The sequence below is a fragment of the Manis javanica genome, chromosome 1 (assembly GCF_040802235.1).
Source record: "Manis javanica isolate MJ-LG chromosome 1, MJ_LKY, whole genome shotgun sequence".
Taxonomy (NCBI): Eukaryota; Metazoa; Chordata; class Mammalia; order Pholidota; family Manidae; genus Manis; species Manis javanica.
In genome coordinates this window covers 15,618,798-15,641,764 of record NC_133156.1, presented here as the reverse complement: position 1 = coordinate 15,641,764, position 22,967 = coordinate 15,618,798, and the positions used below count along the sequence as shown (strand labels likewise).

General features: G+C 36.1%; 1 protein-coding gene across 5 annotated transcripts in view; it reads left to right on the top strand.

The window, feature by feature from the left end:
* The window catches only part of KATNAL1 (katanin catalytic subunit A1 like 1), a 69,530-nt gene that overhangs the window by 22,876 nt on the left and 23,687 nt on the right, over window positions 1-22,967 (top strand). For all 5 annotated transcript variants that reach the window (XM_073228777.1, XM_073228764.1, XM_073228781.1 and 2 more), the window contains exon 5: window positions 16,321-16,489. In XM_073228777.1, coding sequence (XP_073084878.1) covers window positions 16,321-16,489 — 169 coding nt within the window. The remainder of the gene's footprint in view (window positions 1-16,320; window positions 16,490-22,967) is intronic.

Sequence of the window (22,967 nt, the reverse complement as noted above, 5' to 3'; positions counted from 1 at the left end):
TTCCATTTGTTTGTATTTTCTTCAATTTCTTAAAGTCATGCAGTTTTCATCGTATAGATCTTTTGCTTATTTGGTTAAATTTATTCCTAAGTATTTTATTCTTTTTGATGCTGTTGTGAATGGGATAGCTTTCTTTATTCCTTTTTCAGATGTTTCATTGGTAGTACTTAGAAACACAACTGATTTCTGTATGTTGGTTTTATATCTGCAACTTTACTGAATTTGTTGGTTTGTTCCAACAGTGTTTTTGTTGGGTCTTTAGGGTTGTCTGTATATAAGATCATGTCATCTGCAAATAATCACAATGTTTGATGCTGCTTTTCTGATTTGGATGCTTTTCCTTTCTTTGTTCTGCCTAATTGTTCTAGCTAAGACTTCCACTACTATGTTGAATAAGACTGGTGTTTCTAATCTTAGAGGGAAGATATGAATTTTTCACTGTTGAGTATAATGTGGGGTTGGTGTATATAACCTTTATTATGTTGAGATATGTTCATTCTATACCCAATTTTTTGAGGGTTTGTATCATGAAAGGATGTTGTATTTTGTCAGATACTTTTGCTGCATCTATTGATATGATCACAGGATTATAGTCTTTCATTTTATTAATGTGGTATATCACATTTATTGATTTCAATATGTTTAACCACTCTGGCATCCCAGAAATAAATCCCACTTGGTCCTAGTGTATAATCTTTTTAATGTATTGTTGAATTTGGTTTGCTGGTATTTTTGTTGAGAATTTTTGCCTCTGTATTCAGTAGGGATATTGGCCTGTAATTTTCTTTTCTCTTAGTGATCTTATCTGACTTTGGTATCTGTAACGCTGGCCTCATAAGATGAGTTTGGAAGTGTTCCCTCTCTAGTTCTTTGGAAGGTTTGAGAAGGATCGGTATTAGCTCTTCTTTAAATATTTGGTAGAATTTACCATTAAAGCCAGCTGGTCCTGGAAATAACTTTCAGTGTGGAAATGCCTGCTCTGAATTACTAGAGCACATGATGTATTTTAAGAGGCAGTGGCAACAGATAATATCTCTAATATCCATGACTCAACCAAATAAAAAAATGTGGTTGGCATTTTCTCATTAATGAGCACTTACCTCAAAACATTTCACGAGAGAAATACTAGCCCAGTTATTTCCTTTCCTTTGCCCACCCTTAATTGTCATAACACAGGTTGGATATATTTTTATACTTGTGTTTTAATCCTGTTTTCTCCAAAGCTTTTTTCTCTATACTAAATTTTTAAAAGTTTCCTTGCATGTAGCCATTATGTGTATTTATTTTCCTGGTGAATCACAAACCTTTAATAAAAGCAAATCTAGGACTGTATATTGCCTGGGAAAAAAGAGATTCCCATTCCCACATATATCATCAACTGCAATGGAAAAATACCCCCAAACTTTGCAGGGTTCTATTAGAAAAGGAATTCTGTTTAATTCCTTGAGTAATAGCATGGGATTAGTAGTTTTAAACTCAGTAAATAAAACCTTTACATCTGCAAAGCCACAGGTTATCATCAGCTAATAACTTCATAGTGACATATAGGTAGGTCAGATGTTAATGAGGTAAACTTTACACAGATTTGTGGACAGAATGTGTGGCTTATCTGATAAAATAAGCAAATACTAATATTTTAAGGTTAGGGTTAAAAGTTACAGGAGGTTAGAATTGTATAGTGTTTTTCCCCTTGTATAATTTTGTTTCTTCTACCAGTCATGGAAAACAAATGTAATAAAATATTTACCTAGAGATATAGTTAATAGTGGATATAGCACTTAAATAATTTTGATTATTTGGGAAGACACTTAATGTAAGTCCATGAGTTCTGAGTTTGCATTCTACTTCTGACACCTATTTGTTTTATGACCTTGAGCAAGTTACTTAACCTCTTTAAACAGTAGTTTTACTATGTGTAAAATGAGTATTTCTATCTCATGTGATTAAGAGAATTTAATGTCTAAGACAGTAACTGGCATGCAGTAAGTAATTAAAATGGTCAACTCTGAAATAAAATACTACAGTGTTCTTTAAGATAAAAAAATAGGTGAATAACAGAATTAAGAAACGATAGCCTCATTCACAAAGTTCCTTAAAGGAATTTTTTTTCTTCCCTGTATATTCTACATAAATCCTTAGTTTTCTGAAATACTTCTAATAACTGCTGAGAAGATAAGGTTTTTTGAATGTCCAAGACTCATGAAGTTGGTGATCATTTTCAGGAAAGGGATGATAACTAATTATTGGTTATTTACTGTATTTTTAAATACATTATGTTATTTAAACCTCCAGTGGTCCCATGAGGAGGCTACTGTTATATACCCATGTTACTATTGCTAATTTGTTACTAGGACCCCCATTTACAGCTGAGGAAATTGGAGCTCACAGAGTTTATTTTCCCAAAGTCATCTGAACAAGAAAGTGGTAAGATGCAGGATTTAAACCCAAATCTGGTCAACTTCAGAGTCTCATTGATAGCTACTCTGCTGTGTTACATTCTCACATTTACTTATTAGTATATGTAAGTATGTTTTAATATACATCTAATACATGATATGTAGATGTATTACCCACTTGATTAAATTCTTATTAGAGGTGCTAGGGGAATGAAGAAGCTGAAATTGCTTAATGAAGTAAATATTGGTATTTTAAATGTAATTTAAAAATAGTTCTCTGTAAGAATACCACCCTGAAATTACAATGTAAATCAATAGGAAAATAAAATCTACCTTGTTTTGTATAAAATGTCTATAGGATGCATCTGATACATTTGGCTTTAGCCCTAAGTTGGTTGCCTTGCTTGAAATCTAATCCTTATCATATTTCACATGGTCCTTTAACACGAAACTCCTCCATCTCGGTTGCTGTGCCACCAAAGAGATCGATCTGTGTGCCGCGGTTTCCAGCAGTCGCGAGTCACATTGAAGTTATGCCTTACATGTCAGGAGTCTGCTGAGTTTAATCATGATCCTGATTTAAATCCAGCAGATGCCTGGATAAATCAGAACAATTTTTAAAAATGAATTAGGTTCATTGTCTTTAACGTGACAAAATTGAGCTATAAAAGTAGCATCATGATGGGATGTAGGGGCAATATTAGAATTAAACTCCAGTGAGATAAAGCCTCTAGATCATTCTTAGTATCCTAAGTTTTAAGATATTTTGTATTAATTAAATTAATTTATAAATTTTCCATATGTTTATTAAGCACATTATCTTTAATGAGGCCATTTTAAAATGGTCTCTCCCAGTGAGACCTGAAGCCTTGAAACTAAGATTTTCTGTATTGCCGCAGTATGACATAGAACCTAACCAATAAATTAATCTCTGTTCAACTCAGAAAATAAATGTTAGGTCATTTTAAGTTACATCTTCTAGGAGAGATGGCATTAAGACTGGAATAAACAAGCCTGAAATTAGTCATCTGGCATGTTCTGTAGAGGGAAAATAGAACTCTAGAAGACCCGCCAATGTTATTTCACCTGGAATCAAGGAAACATAGAAGTAGGAAGGTATTTTTTTTATCAAATTTGTGCTAATCTGTAGAATTTCAGCAGAAAGGAAATTCTTATTGACTTGGTAATAAAGTTGTTGTTTCTTTGTATACCTAGTGGATTAAGTAACTGCTAGCATTTAAAATGTCAATTTGCAGTGGAAAAAGATGATTTAAGGCCAAGGTCAAGTACCAGTAGAAAGTAAACTACCATCTCCTCCTTACTAGTATTTTCTGGCTCTGGCTCAGTTATTTTCCATGGTTTAGGGGGTAAGAGAGCAAATTTTTATATTAGTTCCACCACTAATTGAGTGGTTCCCCCCAAGTTAAGTTCATTTGTTTCTGCCTCACTTTCCCCCTCTGTAAAATGTATATTGTGATGAGATTGTTTTGTAAAATTGTTTTTAAGTCTTAGGAAGAAAAACACTGTATAATTGATCTGTCCATTTTATGAACATCATATGCTAGACATTATCTTTGGCCCTTTGGATAAAGGTAATTAAAAACCCCCACAGAACTTGGCCTTAAGAAAGGAATAAGAGAAAAGAGCCCAGACATCCTGGAAAGCTTGCGCTAGGATGCTGGCACCTGTTATATGCCACGTACTGTGCCAGGTGCCAATACTATGCTGGGGATGTGGTGGGATCCAGAAACAGTCCCTGCCCTTTTAAGCATACGGTCTTGTAAAGTGGGTGTGAGAGCTGTTACTGAGGTCAAAGGGACTGGATTTGGTGATTAATGAGATATAGAGAATGAGGGAGAAGCTGGAGCAGATAATTAGCTATCTAGACCAAGCTGTTGAACAGGAATTGAAAATGAGAGCCAGAGTGTAAGAGATTGGGATTAGTGGTAGTTACTTAGGAATCAACAGCAAGTAAAGAATTTTTAAAAATGAAATTTTAAGGTCATTCTTTACATGTGGAATAGGTTATTTGCTTAATATATTGGCAGGTTGAGATTATACTCTTTTTCTTAACATTCAGTAGTCATATTCTCTTCTAAAATTCTGTTTCTGGAGTATGGGATGGACCCTGTTTTTAGTCTGTAGGTGGAATGTAGGTAGGTAGCAGTGCATTAACCACCCTAATTGGCATTTATGAGTTCTTAACAGTGAAACATGTTTGGTGCTGATGAACTCTTTACATATTTATTTATTAATGTTCACAACCACCCTCCAAAATAGGTACTATTATTATTATCCTTATTTTTTAGAAGTAAGTGGGATTTAAGATTTCTAATAAGCAACCTTATCAAATGCTGTAGGTCAAATAAAGTAAGGATTGGGAGTTGTATTGGATTTAACCAATGGACCTCCTTGGTGATTAGTGAGCAGTTTTGGTGGAATGGTAGAGAACATCGGAGTGGGTCAGAAAATGGAAGAGTGGGATCGAAAACAATCAGTATGTTCAGTTCTTTCAGTGAATCTTGCTGAAAAAGGAGAAGAGAAATTGAGTGGTTGTTGGGGGAGATATGCAGTCAAGGTCTGTAGCTATTTTGAAGAGGAAGGGTGTTTTTATGCTGATGAAAATGCTGCAGGAGAAAGGGGGGAACTGATGGGGCACGAGAGAAAATGGACCCCTGGAGCCACGCCCGTGAGCCGACCGGAGGGGGCGGACTCTGTGCACCAGTGGAGGGGTGTGTGCACAGCCCACTCAAAGTAGCCGGAGGGCAGGCAGCTCTCAGGATGCAGGGAAGTGGGCAGATACGGAGGCGAGCCCTTGTGGAAGTTCTCTTCTGACTATTTCAGTGAGGAAAAAAAGCAAGCAGGATCATTTGAGGGTGAGGACAGAGGGAGCGGGTGTTTCTCAGGGTCTAAATTTTGATCTAAAGTATTCCAAGAGTGCCAAGTCTTCCATTTGGCTATTTTATTTTATTTGTTTTCTGTAAGTTTTCTTTAGTGGGCATTAGTCTTATTTTTATAGAATTCAGTAGTTAACTCATTTGAAATTTTTATTTTGGAATTCTAGATATTTATTACAGTAAGTGCCTAAAAACTTGGTGTTTCTATAATTTTTTTTTATGTTACAGAAAAGACAACTAAAAGATAGAAATTGTAATTCATTAGAGATAACCTAGGGATTGGGAACGAGATAGTGGTAAGTGAGAATAAAGACCTGGAACATTACTTTTAAATATTACTGCAAGAAATCTTTGGCCTGGCTGCACTTGGCCACGGTCATGTCCCCTCCTGGGTCCCTGGCCGACTGCTGTATGTACACCGCACGGTGTGCTGTGCCGCGCACTGCAGTGCCTTTCCCAGCATAACTGCAAGTCCTGGATGGCCATTCATTGCAGTGTTGGGGCTGAATTCTTGCAGGTAACTTCCTAAATTAATATGAATGTCTGTTCTCAAGACTTAGTATGTTTAGCCTTGTAGCATTTGATGATGCTCTCCATCTTTCTCTGGAACTCTTCCTTCCTAGGCTTCTGTGACATTACGCTGCTCCGTTTTCTTCCTCTCTTTCTTTTTTTCTGACTGTGGCCTCTTTGTCTCATCTCCTCCTCTTGCTGTTCCCTAGTCCTCGTCTCTCTGCTTCACTGAGGTCAGACCAACATATCCAGGACCCCCTGTGTACCAGGCACTATGGATGCAAAGAATAGGAGGAAGGTTCCTGCTTTCCGGGAGCTCAGGTTCTGGGAGGCGGTTCCCTCTGCCCGGAGCTTGATAATTAACCAGGTTTTGAGGGTTCTCAGCTTGACTCTGCCACTTAGTGTCTGTGAGGACCTGTCAACCCGTCCCTCATTCTCCTCCTCTATAAATTGGGGATCCATAATGCAGTTACCTCATGGGGTTATGAGAATTAAATGGCTAAATGTAAGTAAAGTATAAAAAAGAGCTTGGTACTTAGGAAGTGCTCACGAGTTATTTGTAGTTTTCATCATCCACTCCCCTAACCCCCTGCCCCACTCGATACTCAATACTCACGTGGCTAATGCCCTCACCTCAGTTAGGCCTTTGTTCAGATGTTCCCTGGAGAGTCTTACCCTGGCCACTATATTTTAATTATTACACTCTGCTTTATTTTTCTCCACAGCACTTAGAGCTGCCTGGTGGTATGTGATGTGCCCACTGTTTACCATCCCTACTACATTGCAAGCTCTCTAAGGTCAGGGCCTTGGATCCTTCACAGCGCTCCACCCTTAGCACCAAGAATAGTGCCTCGCACAGGGTGGGCACTCAGTAAAGGTTGAGTGAATGAGTAAGTAAAGTTCTTGTTTAGATTTAGTTTCAGATTCTTCTTGGCTGAAGTGTATCTGTAGTAGTTCTTACAAAGATCCCTATTAGTGGTAATCCCTCAGTTTTTGTCTCAATATCTTTATTTTTTCTTCTCTCATAAATGATAATTTAGCTTAGAGTACTAGATTGGTAGTTATTTATTCTCTGTGTTTTGAAAATGACATTGGTAGTAGTAGTATTTTGCCTTCTGGCTTGTGTTATCAGTCTATTGTTTGTAGATAATTTCTCTTTTCTCTCATTGTTTTTATGATTTTATTTTTTGTGTTTGGTGTTAAGCAGTTTCACTGTGAATTATCTAAGTGTGGATTTATTTTTATTTATATTAAGACTTGTGTTTCTTTTGTTTTAAATTCTTTTTTAATGTTTTTAATCATTTTAAACATTGACTTAATAGTCTGTAACTGGAAATTCTATTGTCAGAAGTTATTGAGAGTCTTATCTTTTTTGTTATTTCTGATGGCTCTTATTCGTGCTAAAGTTGAGCCTGTTTTAAGGTGTTAGTTGTTGAGTGGCTTGTTGAGAGGGATGTCACTCCTGAGAGGGTCTGTGGTTGCTTCAGGTAGGCTCCTTAGATATGTCACTTGTCCAGGACCACTGTTAGGTAAATGTCTTTGCTTAAGGTGGTATAAAACTGAATCTCAAACCCCATGAGAGCAGGCCCGTGGGTACCATTTCTAGGGGAGACTGTTGCCTTGCAAATGCAGACCATAGGCCCACATAGACAGGTGTACTTGTTTTTCTGTGTGTCTGTGTTTTAATTCTACTCTGTCACTGGGTTGTAGCCCTTTGAGCATCCTGGCTTCATGTGGAGGTCTCAGTTCAGCTTCTTTGACCTGTGGGCCTAAGGCCTTGTCTCCGGTCTTACTGTGTGATCGCTGAATCTCAAGCCCTTAGGTGTGTGAAGCCCGGAAACCCTAAAGGACTGTCATGCCATCAGCTCTCTTACTTATTTTTTGGCCCTTAGGTATTTCTCTTACCCTCTGGTAAGATCACCTATATACATGAAAGGAATTTGTTACATTTGATCCAGAATTTCTACATGCTTTATAGTGGAAAGGTTTTCTGTTTATTTTTGTTGCTGTTACCATGTAATTATTATTTTTGTATTTCTGTTATAAATTCTTGAGGGTCTTATCCTATAGTTTGTTGTTTTTGAGGACTCCTGTTTATAGTTTATTTGGGAACTCTTCTCCAACAAGGCTTTAGTTGTAGTATTTTTGTGTGGATGGAGAGAGATGTCCAGTAGAAGTCTTAAAATATGCATATGTATTTAGCTAAATTACAAGTTTCTTGAATGAGGGGACTATATCATGTTTTTCTTATCCCCATGTTTTGAAAACCTGTAATCTTAACTTGCCTTTAAGAACTAGACAAAGAATTCTGAGCTATCTAAGATTCAACTGATATTATTTTAATATCTGTGAAAGCTGTGTAGTCCTTAAAATCTGAAAGAATGCCATTGTCCATTTAATCTTACAGTCTTTAGAGTTAGGTAGAAAATAACCACTCTAAGTTTTTCAAGTTCAAAGGTTATTTGATTTAAATTCATTCAGTTAAATGGAAAAGACAAGGACCTGTCTTTAGAGCCAAGGAAGAGCAAGCTATAGTCGAGTAATTAATCTGCCTGGGAGTGGTGAAATTCTACCCTTAGACTGAAGAATTGTTAATGTTATCATCCCTTTCCTCCTCACCTTTGAAGTGATGAAATGACTGGCTTAGCAACTTTAAATAAGGCTTAGTATATCCTATCAGACTCAGAAGAATCCAGTCACTGTTCTAGCTGAAATACCTGGTTGTAGGCAACATCAAAATGTGAAGAAAGCTTGCCTACATTATACATCTGGTGTGGAAGTATGTCTGCAGCTCCAGATCTCATACCAGCTGCGATTTCTGTTCGCTACCTTGGTTAACTTGGATGGTAATTGTCTTCTGTATTGGGTAAGCATCTTTCAACCCCCTGGAAGATTGAGAATTAGGAATAGGATGTCTAAGAGAATCAAAACTATTAGTAATAATATTTTTCTGTTAAGGGATATGTACATATTTCCATATTTATTATTTTCCTGTACTTGCAATTTAAGAAAATGTGGCTAATGAGGGTGGTAAGAATGCAATTCCAATTTAAAATGTATTACAGAATAATTTAGATCTGTGTTTTTCATGTATAAATTTATGTTAGGTACTTTTGGGGAACATTTAGGAGAAATTAGGCTTACCTTAGAAGTTTAATTTATTTGGTATATGAAAGTACATGTAAGTTATTGTGCTTTATGAAGTTAGACAAATGGGAAATAAAATACATTACATTTATAAGCATAAGTAAAAAGTTTTGTGGCATTTACTTAACCAGGTTTGTGAATGGGACCAAACAATATTCGAAAGCCTCTTAAAAGTGACTTCTAAAATCTGCTAGTCTTGTAAATAGAAGATTTGTAAGTTGAATCTAAAAGCTTTAAATAATAACTGAAATTTTGCATTTTAACCTTAATAAGTTGAATTAAAAAAAAATCAAAGTAAACCTTTGAAGAACATTTTCTGCACAGAAAGTATACTTGAGGGTACAAAGCAACTCATATCACCATGACCTGTAGTACTTAGTGTATTTCTGAATGTGATTGATTTGCTTGTTACATAATGAGGGGTGATTTAACCTAATGTACCCTTTGTATTGGGCAGCATGGTGTCTTGCATTCATTAAGAGTTCAGATATTTGTTGAAAAACTAATAGTTTGAACAGACACCTAAATATGTCTTAAATATTTGTTCATAATCTTCTGACAGCAAATACCTAACATTTTAAAAGTTCTTTTTAGAACTGGAACTTATCATTAAAGACTAATTCTGTAAAGTCACCTGATTTATAAAGAGGACACCACTGCAATTCATTAGGGAAAGGTGGGTCTTGCCAGTAAATGCTTCTGGGTTAATTGAATATCCATGGGGAGGGATAAATCTTGACCTCATCTGTCACCCCATATAGGAAAATTACTTTGAAATATGTCACTACTTAAAATGGCAAAAGGTAAGAAAATAAGGCTTCAGAAGAAAACATGGAAGGATGTCATCAAGATCTTGGAGTGGCAAAGATATATTATTAAATTCATTATTAAAGACACTAAAGCATTAAAGGTAAATGACTGATAGTTCAGAATTCTAAAACTATGAACTTCAGTTCAAGAGACACACCATTTAGAGAGTAAAAGGCAAGTCACATAGTGGGAAAAGATATTTGCAGTGCATATATCTGATAGAAGACTCGTATCCAGAATATATAATGAAAGACAGTAAGTAAATCAGCAAGAAAAAGTCAGACAACCCAATTGAAAAAAGATGGACTAAGGCCTGGAACAGATACTCTATGGAGGAGGATGTTCACATGGCCAGTAAGCATATTCCTGAAGAGGTGCTCAGCAGCTGTGCAGTCATTCAGGAAAGGCAAAGTGCAGCCACAGCGCCTCCACCAGAAAGGCGAGGATGCAGCAGCTGGTGCTCTCATAGGCTGTTGGTGTAAAATGGCATTGCACTTTGGAAAACTGGCTGTACAGTTGACCCTTGAACAGCACTGGTTTGAACTGTGCAGGTCTAGTTATGCATGAATTTTTTTCAATAAACTGGAAAATTTTTGGAGGTTTGTGATAATTTGCAGAAACATTTTCTTTTCTCTACCTTTATTGTGATAATATGGTATATGATACATATACAAAATATGCATCAATTGACTATGTATGTAAGGCCTCCAGTCAAAAGCAGGCTATTCGTAGTTAAGTTTTTGGAAAGTCAGAATTTATACACAGATATTTGACTGGGGGGAGTGGGGTGTTGATGCCCCTTGCCCCCCTGTTGTTCAAGGGTCAACTGTATTTACTAATGTGGATCTTAAATACACCGCATGACCCAGCAGCTCTACTCCTGGGCACATGCCCCAAAGAAGTGAATGCTTGTGTTTGCCGTGAACATCATGAAGCTTTAATAACCACCTAAACAGAAAACAGCTGAAGTGCCAGCCAGCAGTAGAATAGATCAGTGTATTCATGCAATAGAACACTACGTAGGAGTGAAGAAATACAAACTAATGCCATGTCCAGGGGCACGGATAAATCTCACAGGTAATGTTGAAAAAGAAAGCAGACACAGTATGAACTATAGGATCCCATTTACATGAAAATAGAACAGGCAAACCTGATCTATGAGAGTGAGGCCAGAGTAGTGGTTGCCTTTACTCGCTCACACTAAGAGGGGCTGTGCGAAAGCTTTCTGGAATATTGGGAGATGTTGTATGTCTTGATATACTGAATGTTTTACGGTTCCAAAATTTATTGAGTCATATACTTAGTGTATGTACGTATTGCTGAATATCTGTTACATTTCAGTGAAAAATAGATTTAAAAAATTCTGTGAAGTAATTAATATCTTTTTACAGAGGAAGAACATAAGGCTCGTAGATGTTAAGTGATAAGCTTTTGTATAATCAGTGGTTGGTGGCTGTGGGAGTAGAAAAGGCACTCAGGTTTTAGGATTCCAAATCTGAGGCTGACTCCAGACCACTGTGCTGTTTCTCTGCAAAGGTGGGAATAGTGTTTGCAGCATTTTTGTGTAAATGCAACATCCAGCATAGGTCCTGTACTTATTAGATAAGCAATATTTATTGTCAAATATTAAAAAAAGCAACCATGTATTTGATAAGAGTCAATAGATTCTTAATCATTAATGTTTAACTTCAAATTATAGGTCCTCTATAATTTCTATTTAAACTTTTGTTTTTTGCTTCCTAATTTCTTAACATAATTTCTTTTGGACTCAGAAGTCTCATATTCTCTCCAAGTCCTTATAGCAAAAAAAAATATCAGTATGAACTACTTGGAACTTAACGTTTCTTATAATTTATTAGCTATAGATGTTTCTTATCTGTTTATTAGCTGTGGGAAGAGATGTTTCCCTGTTTATTTAATTCTGGAGTTCTATAGGTGAACGTAATAACAAAATAAGATTATTTTTCTTTATTTTTCAGAAGTTAACTTTAACTTGGCTTATGTTCTTGGGCATATAGAGGCCTGTTCCAAATTACTTATCGTTACACTAGAACTCTAACAATGTATGAACAATAGCTTTAACCAAAGAATTTAGAATAATCATTAAACAGAAAGCTAGAAGAAATACAAAGAGCTCAATAAGGGGAATCTTAAGAAGGAGCCTATATAGTAATTAGAGAAAATTTTGATAGGATTTTAGACCCTGTTTCTTAATATGGCATGGAATGAAGACATCTTCTAAAGAGGTCTGTTTCTCTCTGAGTTCTGGAGTCATGAAATAGTGGTGCTCAAAGACAAACGGTCCTGTTTCTATTGCCGACTTTTTTATGGAGGTTTGCCAGGCAATAATCCAGTAGGTTCAACTGGAGATGTGTACTCTGAGCACACATAACTAGAACATGCATGTTTCTGGAACATGCATGTAAAAGAGCTTTGTAGCAACCCTATAAGTCCGTTTTTAGGTGCTCATAAATTTTAATTAGTGTTATAGTATAGTCACATTTACAGTTTTATTAACTACTAAGCAGATAGTATGAATAATTAAAATTTATGTAAGGTATAATGAGTCACAATGCAATAGAATCTATGTACCCATCATAGAGTTTAAGATAAAGAACTTTATACTATTACCTCTGAAGTTCCCTTATGGGCTCCTCTGCATCCTATCCCCTTCCCTCTCCTTTCAGAGTTAGACACTATCCTGAATTTGGAGTTTATCATTCCCTTGCCTTTCTTTTTACTTTTAGTACATACTTTTATATCCCGAAGCAGTATCCTATTTTGCTTGAAATCGTACTGAATGTGTTCTTTGAACTTACTTTTCCACTCAACATTATGTAGTTATAATTCATGTTCATGTAAATATAGTATCTTATTTTGTGGATGTTTAATAATTTATGTGTCTATTCTGATACTGGACGTTTGGGTTGTTTCCAGGTATTTGCTTTATAAGCAGTGTGATAAGAACATTTATGTATGATAGTTTTTTTTATTAAGGTATCATTGATATACAGTCTTATGAAGGTTTCACATGAGCAATATTATGGTTTAACATTCACCCATATTATCAAGCCCCCCCCCCCGTACACCCCATTGCAGTCACTGTCCATCAGCGTACTAAGATGCTATAGAGTCACTACTTGTCATCTCTCTGCTATACTGCCTTCCCTGTGACCCCCCCTACATTATGTGTGCTAATCATAATGCCCCTTAATCACCTTCTCCCTCCCTCCCAACCCACCCTCCCCAAGCCCTTTCCTTTGGTAACTGTAGGTCCTTTCTTGGTGTCTGTGAGTCTTCTGCTATTTTCCTTCAGTTTTGCTTTGTTGTTATGCTCCACAAATGAGTGAAATCATTTGGTACTTGTCTTTTTCTGCCTGACTTATTTCACTCAACATCATACCCTCTAGCTCCATCCATGTTATTGCAAATGGTAGGATTTGTTTTCTTCTTATGGCTAAATAATACTTCATTATGTATATGTACCACATCTTTATTCATCTACTGAGGGACACTTAGGTTGTTTCTATATCTTGGCTGTTGTAAATAGTGCTGCAATAAACATAGGGGTGCACATGTCTTTTTGAATCAGGGATCTTGTTTTCTTGGGTATATTCCTAGGAGTGGAATTCTTGGATCAAATGGTATTTTTATTTTTGTTTTTTGAGGAACTTCCATATTGTTTTCCACAGTGGTTGAACTAATTTACATTCCCACCAACAGTGTAGGAGGGTTCCCCTTTCTAAGAACATTTATGTATGATATATTTAACATAGGTTAGAGGACATACTGGATTTTGGAGGAAAATTGGCTTCATTGCATATGATAGAATAAAGCATATTTCTTCCCATTCCTCTTTGGAAATATACCCAGATGGGAGAACTGAGCACAGTGTAGACATTCTAGTCTTTCATCTGCAGATTTACACCTGAAATACTGTGAGTTGGTGCTGTGTCAGTCAGTCTGAGCACTAGGGCAGGTTGATGATGCTGGGTAACCCTATTGAAGTCTCTTGAAAAGAAGACCAGTGAAAAAATCCTTGAGACTTATTTTTTACACAGCCTGAAAGCTGTCATTGAGTCCTTAAATTGAAGAATGACATTGTGCAGTGATGCGCTAATACAGCTAGGAGTTCAGAACAGAATCAAGGATGTCCTTTGGGAAGTTGACAGAGTCTGTTACAAATGTAATATCAAACTGCAGTGAGATGGAACTGAAGACTTGCAAAGCCCAGGCATCCTTTCTGTGAGACGTGGGACTTGCCACAATGGCACATCTGGCTTCTTGAGCACTCATTCAGACCATTTATGAGCCCATCAGAATATTGAGTGGCAAGACAAGGTCAGCAGCAGCAAAACAGCAGCCTGGGTACGAGTTTTGAAGTAATTCTTCTCACAGCACAGCTTTGTTGAGCTGGATGTGTGTGCAGAATGGACTACAGCAGGACTCCTCAGCAACTGTTAAATAGCATGCTGAGGTGGGAAAAGCACAAGCTGAGAACGCAGAAAAAATGTTTCAGGACTGACTGCAATTCACCCCTGTGCGGCCAGGCCTACCAGGGCAAGCCCAGCAGCTGACAAGCAGCCTGGCATGCATCTGTAAGGGACGGATTTGCTGTTTGTGAGCAAAAGCTTCAGGCTGGCTGTGTGTCTAAAAAGCAGGACCACAAACAATGACAGACTATTTATGTAGCAGGCACAGCTGCTGACAGAAGGGCACGCTTGACGTGTGTGCGTTCTGAGTGGGAGAAATTGTTGGTTTCATTTTATTGTCTTTGGCTATACCCATGAATCTGATTCAAGAAACACATTGATACATACACAAATATATACATATAAAATAAAGTTCTGTATTACTACTCTCCACCTCTTTATCAAAACAAGCAAAAAAGTTCAGTCCAAAATAATGGTTGCTGTGAAATACTAGCAATAGAGCAATGAAATATTATTAGTTTTTTACCAGTGTGGTCGCGTTTTAATTTCATTGACAATGCTTTAAAGATTAACAATGTACTAGAAACAATTAATAGAATATCTTGTTATTTGAAAATGCCTTATAGCCATTTTACTATACACTATTTTCTAGTTCCTTTCCTGTGGATTCCTTTCACATGATTGCTTATTCATCTCTGGCTCCACTTGGGTGACTTTATATCTCCTAAGGGATGTTCAATAAATAATTGTTTAACTGATTTGAACTCCAGTGATTCAGATATGATTGTATGGTAACCTGATAGACATGTAGTTGTCACCAGCGTCCCTCATCCTTAGCAGTTTCGTGGAGTGGTCTAATTCCAACAATCTGTAGATGATAATATATTCAACTTGTAATATGTGAACACCTTTTTTTTTTTTTTTTTTTTTTACCTTTTTTGCCTTGAGTGTCCATCTTTCCTGGCTCTTCACAGATTTTCCTATTTTCCTGGTTAAGTTACATACATGTGTCACTTTTCTAATACCAGGAAGAGAAAGTCCATGATGAGTTAGATGAATTAAAAGCATGAAGCTGGAAAAGGGATAATAATAGATATGGCATATCATGATAAAGAATGTATGTATCGGATCTGAAGGATGCAAATTAAGGCGCCGCTGTAGAGGGAGAAAACGTAGGAAAACAGAGGCAGAGACAGTTCAAAGGAGAAGATCTAGGAGATGAGACACAGAGTGATAGAGTTCTCCCAACAGCCAAAGAAAAACAAATACTGAGCTGAGAAACCTTAAAACCTTTGTTTGAGGAAGACATGTTTCACATTATGTGAAGAAAAATATGTCACTGTGTGTGTGGTTATACTTATGTGCTTATTAAAATTCTTTTTATTGAGCTATAATTGACATACATTGTATTAGTTTTAGTTGCACAACATCATGATTCAATATTTACATATGTTCTGAAATGACCACAACAGTTAGTCTAGTTAGTGTCCTTCATACATAGTTATCAAAATTCTTAATTCACGTTTGGGGGCCTGTATAATTTGAATGATTCTGTGTTTTTTGATACCCTCAAAGCATGAATAATATTTTTACATATAAAGTACTTTGTCTATAAGAAGATTTCATTGTTAAGCCCTGCCATTTGTAATTTTATGAATGAAATGTTGGCTTTTCCATTGCAGAAGCATAGAAAATGATTTTGATTGTTAAAAATTAATTAGTAAACTGTACAAATAGACATATTTTGAATTCCTGTCCTTTCAGCTTTTTTTTTAAGTTGCTAAATCTTGGTTTAGGACAGTGATGAATAAAGTAATTGAGTTTCCATTACGCTGTTAAGATTATTAGATAGGAATAGTCTGTATTGCCCTCTGTTGGTGATTAATAGTTCTTTTTGACAAAATGACTGTTGCCGTACATGTCATTGATATGCATTTAATAATTTATCAACCAGTGTGTTTTACAGAAAAGCACTTTAAAAACTGACCTAAGAGTTGTGGCCATGAATTGGCAAAAGGAAGAAAAGTAGAAATCATCTGGGCTTCTGGGTTAAATCGTTTTATTGACTAAGGTAGTATTGGAATATTTTGCCTTTGACAAGTTTTCTGTTTTCTTGTTTCTTGTCAGAGCTCCACCTCAGATAAGGCGTCCCAATCGAGAAATAAGACCTCTGAGGAAAGAAGTGCCAGGAGTAGGAGCCCGGGGAGCTGCGGGGCGAGCGCATCCAGTATCAAAGAGTGACAGACCCTCCGCAAGTCGGGACAGGGACCACAGAGTGAGGGCAAGAGACGACAAGGCAAGGCTGTCTCTTCGTGATGCGCTCACGTGGAGTCCGTGACTTCTTGTGCACATTATGATTTCTGTTGGCTCATCAGTGTACCCTGGTTTTGACATGGAAGAGATTTTTAAAAAATCTGATTCAAAACCTAGCACTCTTTGCATTTTGAAGGCCATTCTGTAATGTCAGTAACATCAGAGGTCTATTTTACACACACACATACACACACACTTGAGTAAAATCGATCTTTTGTAGAAATATTCAAAATAAAGTTTTAAAACTCAAGATATTTCAATAAGTATACTGAATTAAAGTGAACAATCAATGAAAAACAATTGCAGGGTAAAGATTTATAAGGAGGTGGTATATATTTGCAGAATGAGGTGATAGATGTGATTCACTACTGCTAAAAATATAAAAAAATCTTTGATTTGTCTGTAAATTTTAGAGTAGAACAAGATTTTTTCCCCTTAATAAGAAAATTTTCCTTAATTAAGGTTCACTGTGTACATTTATTTTATCTAAGAAATTGCATAGTACTGGGTGGAAATTATACTGCCCTTAAAATGGACTTTAGAAAAATGGGTCAAAGATAATTTTACAGAGTAAGGAATTACCCACAATAACCTGACACATATCTTAGCCTTAATTTTAGTGGAAAGACAAAAATAAATTTTTAGTGACAGCATTTCCCATTTCCATTGTGATGCCATAAATGAATGATGAGGTTATTGAATTACCACGAAGAAGTTTTATTTTCCTAGCTAGGAGGGGTTCAGGATATGTCATCACATTTATGTCACATATTTATGATGCAACTATAACTTAAAACTTAATAGCAAGTGGTTATCCTTCAAAATTATATACTATATTTGAATATTATTACTATTGTAATTTTAATCAATAGATAAGGACTCTGTACAACCAACTTCCTAGGTCTTGTGGCTGTATAGACTGGATACAGTAAAACTGGTGTTTTTCTGGGTATTTCTATTCATTTGGTTCACAGACATTCTATTTCTACCTCACTAGGACACTGAAAATGAATTAGATTTTCTTATGTTTGTAATTTGTTGGAGCTTTTATGTCATAAAACAGTAAATGATTCCATCTCTAATCTTTTTTGGGATTAGTGGGGGGTACTGATCCCAAAATGCTAATTAATAAATAAATTTTTTCTGGTTCATGAAATTGAACTGGTTCTCCCTATTACCAAAAGCCACATAAATGGCTACTTAAAATTCTGTATCTCATATATCATCTTTGTTTCTTCCTCTCTTCATTTTTGTGTAGCTAGTCTTGGTTTGCATTTTAGAAAATAAAGTCCAGCCTTCACTCTGATGGTAGCTTTTACGTGAACTTTAGAACTGGGTGAGGAACGTTCAGCCTTTACCTTCACATAACAGAAGTGAAGAACCTTGACATGGCTTGTTGGGTGCTTCCCTGCGTAGCACCTTTCAGAGTGATTAGACAGTGATTCATGAGAGAATCCCATGAAGTAGGTAGTTGTCTCATCCCCATTTTACATATGAAGAAACCGAGGTAGAGAAAGCTAAAGTTACTTGCCTGAGTGAGGAATGGAGCTTGGGGTGGAATTTGTGACATCACAGATCTATTCCTCTTTATTTTGGAATTTTTCATGTTTATATTATCCTACCAAATAGATTAAAAATCCAGATTGGATTTGGAAAGAGTCCCCAGAACAATTAAATAAATGTTGATTTTTAAATGGAATTCTTCAGCAAAGAACAAAACAATCAGGCAGCATTTGTTCAATGTCAATGTTTTCTGGAGGTTGCACATTGTCTTTCACTTAAAAAGTTTCAGATAATTTTCTAAATCATAGCTATTCTTTCATTAACACGTTAAGTACTTAGAATTTCATTGGAAAGTAACCCCTTTATTAAAAAAAAAAAACAACTCCACAGTTATTTGAAGATAAAATATATTTTCTAAGTCACTCTGGAAACAAAAGGAGCTACAATTAAAAAAACCAAACTCAGATTAACTTCATTAGATTTTGAAAAGGTGTACTTGGTTCAGTTATGGTTGTCATAGGCACTCAAATATTGATTAGAATAATCAAGTTCCTAGAACTCACTAAGGTTTAAGGCAGTTTAGGTGAAACCAACCTATCCACTGCCATGAAAGCTAATTTGAAAATGAGTATCCGAAGGGTTCTCACAGGTAAGGCAGTTCCCAGTGTTAATTGGTTTTTCAAAATCAGTTTTGTGTGTTGGAACCAGCTTTAAAAAAAAAAATGAAGTAGAATAGACTAGAAAATTCCAAGGGCATTGCCCATAGTAAGGACAGTGTGATTTCAAGGGAGAAATATAGTTATATAATTACATATTTGTCTACTAGCTTATGATCTAAAATGAATTTAGTACTTCGTGCCATGGTCAAAAGTTTGAAAGCTGCTCACTGTACTTTATTGATATAAACCACTTAACTTTACTGATGTAAAAAAGTAAAGATGAGAAATTACCTGTTTTTGCTCAAGATTCTTGGGTTAGTGTAGCAAGCGTTATGATGGAGCAACTGATAACAACAGAGTAGCAATAGATGTCACTCTTCCTTGAGAACACTTAACCTGTACCAAGCCCTTTTTTAAGCCTTTTACATATATTGGCTTATTTAATTCCTATAAATTCCTGTGAACTCAGCATTATAGTCCCTGTTTGACGTATGAACAAATTGAGGAACCAAAGTCACAATTGCAAGTAGGTGGTGGAACTAGGATCTGAACTCTTAATTCTAATATCTGAGCTTTTAATCATTATGTTGTACAGCCTCTTACTTGAAATGTGTCAAAATACCTATTTTTTATAAGACTTCCAAGTATTTTTAAGACTGTGGCTTTATGGTCAACTAACTCTTAGTGAAAAATGAGCAGTCCTTCCGTTATGATCTCGTATGATTAAACAGAACTCAGATTTAAATACAGTAAATTTTATTTGCAGAATTAAAGTTACTAAACTTAAAGGACTTCATTTAATTGACTTACATGTAACAAGTGGCCATTTTGAAACAACAGAAACATATGTTGGAACTTCACTCATTCATCATTTGAGTAACTTTGATGAATTGGTTAATAGTTTCCAAATACTAGAAAAATATTTCCATAATTTTTTGTGCTCTTTACAATGTAACACTTCCGTTTGCATTATTAACATTTCCCTATTACTTTCTTAAGTATAGATAAAAAAACAATAAATCAAGCCCTGATTTGTAGCATTTGCTGATTTCATGATATAAATACTTCCATGATGACTAATTCCAAGCCACCAACATGATGTCACTGAACTCGGTCGGGATGAGATGAGTATAGTAGCCTACCGTTACGTAGCTTCCCAAAGACGATAGACTTCAGTAACCTCAAGTGCATACATAATAGTTAAATAATTAGAAGTGAGGAGTTTTGAGTATTACCTTTGTTTTTAATATACCTTGTTAATAAGTTTTTGTAATTTAATTTTTATTAATGGCTGTGTTTCACAGCTGGCTCACGAAATTTCTGAAAAGTTAATAATAGGCTCTTGCGAACCAGTAAAAGTGAGCTTCAGCACACCACTGCATGTGACCCTGGTAATCAAGAATGAAGCACTGAGTGCCTCAAGTCATATTTATGATCCCTCCTGAACCCTGCCACTTCCTCTCCAAGTAACCACTATTTTATAACTTCCTTCTTAAAGATGACCACTATTTTGATTTCCAGTACCATAAATTAGTTACTTATACTTTGAAACTGTGTACAGTAAATATTCTTTTTCTTCTAGCTTTTTTGCTCAGCATGTGTTTGTGAGATTTCTCCACGCTGTTGGGATTATCGGGAGTTTGTTTGTATACATTAACATACAGTATTATCACAGTTCAATCTGTTTTACTGTTAATGAACGTTTGGTTGCTTTGAGTTTGTGACTATTATTAGTAATGCTGCTTTGGATAGTTTTATACTTATCCTTGGTATATCTGAGGCAAGCATTCTACCTAAGAGAGGAATTGATGGATTGTAAACTATGCTTGTGCTAAACTTCAGCAGATAACACAAATAGCTTTCCAAAGTGATAATACAGATTTCCACTTGGACCTGCAAAATGTGATAGTTCTGGCTCATCCACATCTTCACCAACACTTGGTATATAGTCTGTCTCGTGGGTGTAATCATATCTCATTGTGATTTTGCCAGCATATTTGCCATGTATCGTGTATTTACCCGATAACTTATGAAGTTGAAAGTTCTTTCAAATGTTTATTGGCTATTTGTATTATCCAAGGCTTGTTTTTAAGAAATATCTTGTCTGTCCTTTGGATATTAGATCCACAAATACTTTCACTGATGGCAGCTAATTTATAGTGTTGGTTTCTGCTTTTATGTTACCTTATTGCATTAGATTAGAGTACTACTTGCTGTTCTATCCCAAAATGTTTTACTAATTTATGTGTAGTGTCTCCTAATGTAAATGTGTGGTTCATGAGGGCAGGGATTTTGGTCTGTTTGTTCATTGCTATTCCCCAGTGCCCAAAATAGTGCTTGGCACGTAGTAAGTATTTGTAAGTATTGTTGAGTGAACATATATTAATAAGTATGCAGAATGCTATGGAGATTCACAGTTTCAACTTAAAGAAATTTTGTATTAACACTCTAATGCAAGGAATGACACTGAAATTTGTAAGCACTGTTTTGTATTCATCAACCTGTTTTTTGTTGTCCTAGGGTGGGAGGCAGTTTAGAGATCTTATCTAACTTTTCCTGCGTTTGTTTCTCACACTGGGGTAGGAATACCCACAGTGTGCAGCAGTATGTCATAGGTGCAGCATGGTTCACAGCACTGATTCTAGAGCCAGACTGCCCAGGATCTAGCTGTGTGTTCTTGGACCAATTAACTTCTTTGTGCCTCAGTTTTCTCATCTATGAGGTGGAAGTAATAAGAGTACCTACGTTATAGGACCGTTCAGGTGGTTATGCCAGTGCTTAGAACAGCGCCTGGTGCATCCTAAGCAGTATGTTAGTGTTAGTGATAAAGACATGAAAGTGGGGAACTAACACAGATATGATATAGACTACAGATCACTTTTTTTAAAAAAAGGAAAAGATGAGATTTCCAAGAAGTTTTGCACTTGCCTTGGGCTGTTGATTTCAGGAACCAGATGAATAAATGGGCAAGTGAGAGGCAGTGGCTTTACAGGAAGAATGAAAGGTTAGTTATAATTCAGTTTTGAAACCCCTATGACTGGGGTGTTTATTACTAATTAGCCAGTAATTCGGATGTTGGATAACTTACTACCTAACAGGAAAGATGATTCCTTTGTTGAACAGAACTCACTGTTAGAAAATTCTTTCTTTTGTTGATCTCAAATTTACTTCTTTTGTTGCTTTATAGTAGTCGTGGTTCTTTCCTTTGGAGTAGTATAAATGGGAGTAAGTAGGTCAGTTGGTCGTGTCACTGCATTAGCATTTTCCTTCTTCAGCTTAAATGTCTCTCATGTCCTTGATTCTCCCCCGTAGAACATTGTCTGTGAACCCTTTGTCTCCTTGGTCATCCTTCTCTGGGTGTAATTCACTTGTCAGTGTTTTTCTTGATATGCAGGGCCCAGAGGTAGTAACTGGCCATGTTTCATTTAATCTGCCAACATGTGAAGGCACACAATTAAGATGCAAAAGCCATTATCTGCATTTTAGGCTAAGCTGTGCCATCAATTGACCCTAGAATAATCAGGTTTAGTCACTACTTTTAGCCTCATTTTCCTCAAGTAAAATGATAAGCCAATACTAATGAAAGATCACTAACAAACCTCCCTTGATGTGGGTAATTTAGATATTAGTAAAAAGAAAGTAAAATATCAGCCTTCATGCTAAATACTAAATTCTTGCTAGTATTGACCTTAGTCAATTAATGTGGAACCCTAAGCAAAGAATTCTAAGATCACTTCAGTAACACTGTAGCTAGTATTATTACAAATTGTACAGGTAATACATGTTGGATGAGGTTTAATATTAATATACAGAATATTAACATATACTGAGAACAGGGTGTTCTCAGTGATCCGTTTGAACGTGACTTTGTAGTCTTGCCCTGTCTATTATAAAGTGTGATTCTCAGCTGAGCATATTTTAAATTTCTTGTGATGTTTGTTGTATAGGCATGCCAGAAATTGACTCCTTTTATTAAAGTCAATATGGCATCTGTAATCCAAAATACAAGAATCTTTCTGAAAATTTAGCTTACTGATGCCATCATACTATCCAGAAACAGTAAATTATTCATTTTTTTGGGTCAAGTCACCAAAGTACTGGTTGGTCATTTACTGAGTGACTTAAAGAACTAAAGCATTTGCCCAAAGGGAGCCATGTAGTCCCTTCTCAGCACTTGTGGTAGGAGAGTCCTCCTTTTTTTCTCTCCTAAGATTGAGGTTTAGAAATTGATGCATTTTTTTGGGCAATTTTCCCTTTTCATTTTTGTCTTAGATAGTAACTGGGGCTGAAGCTCTTGGG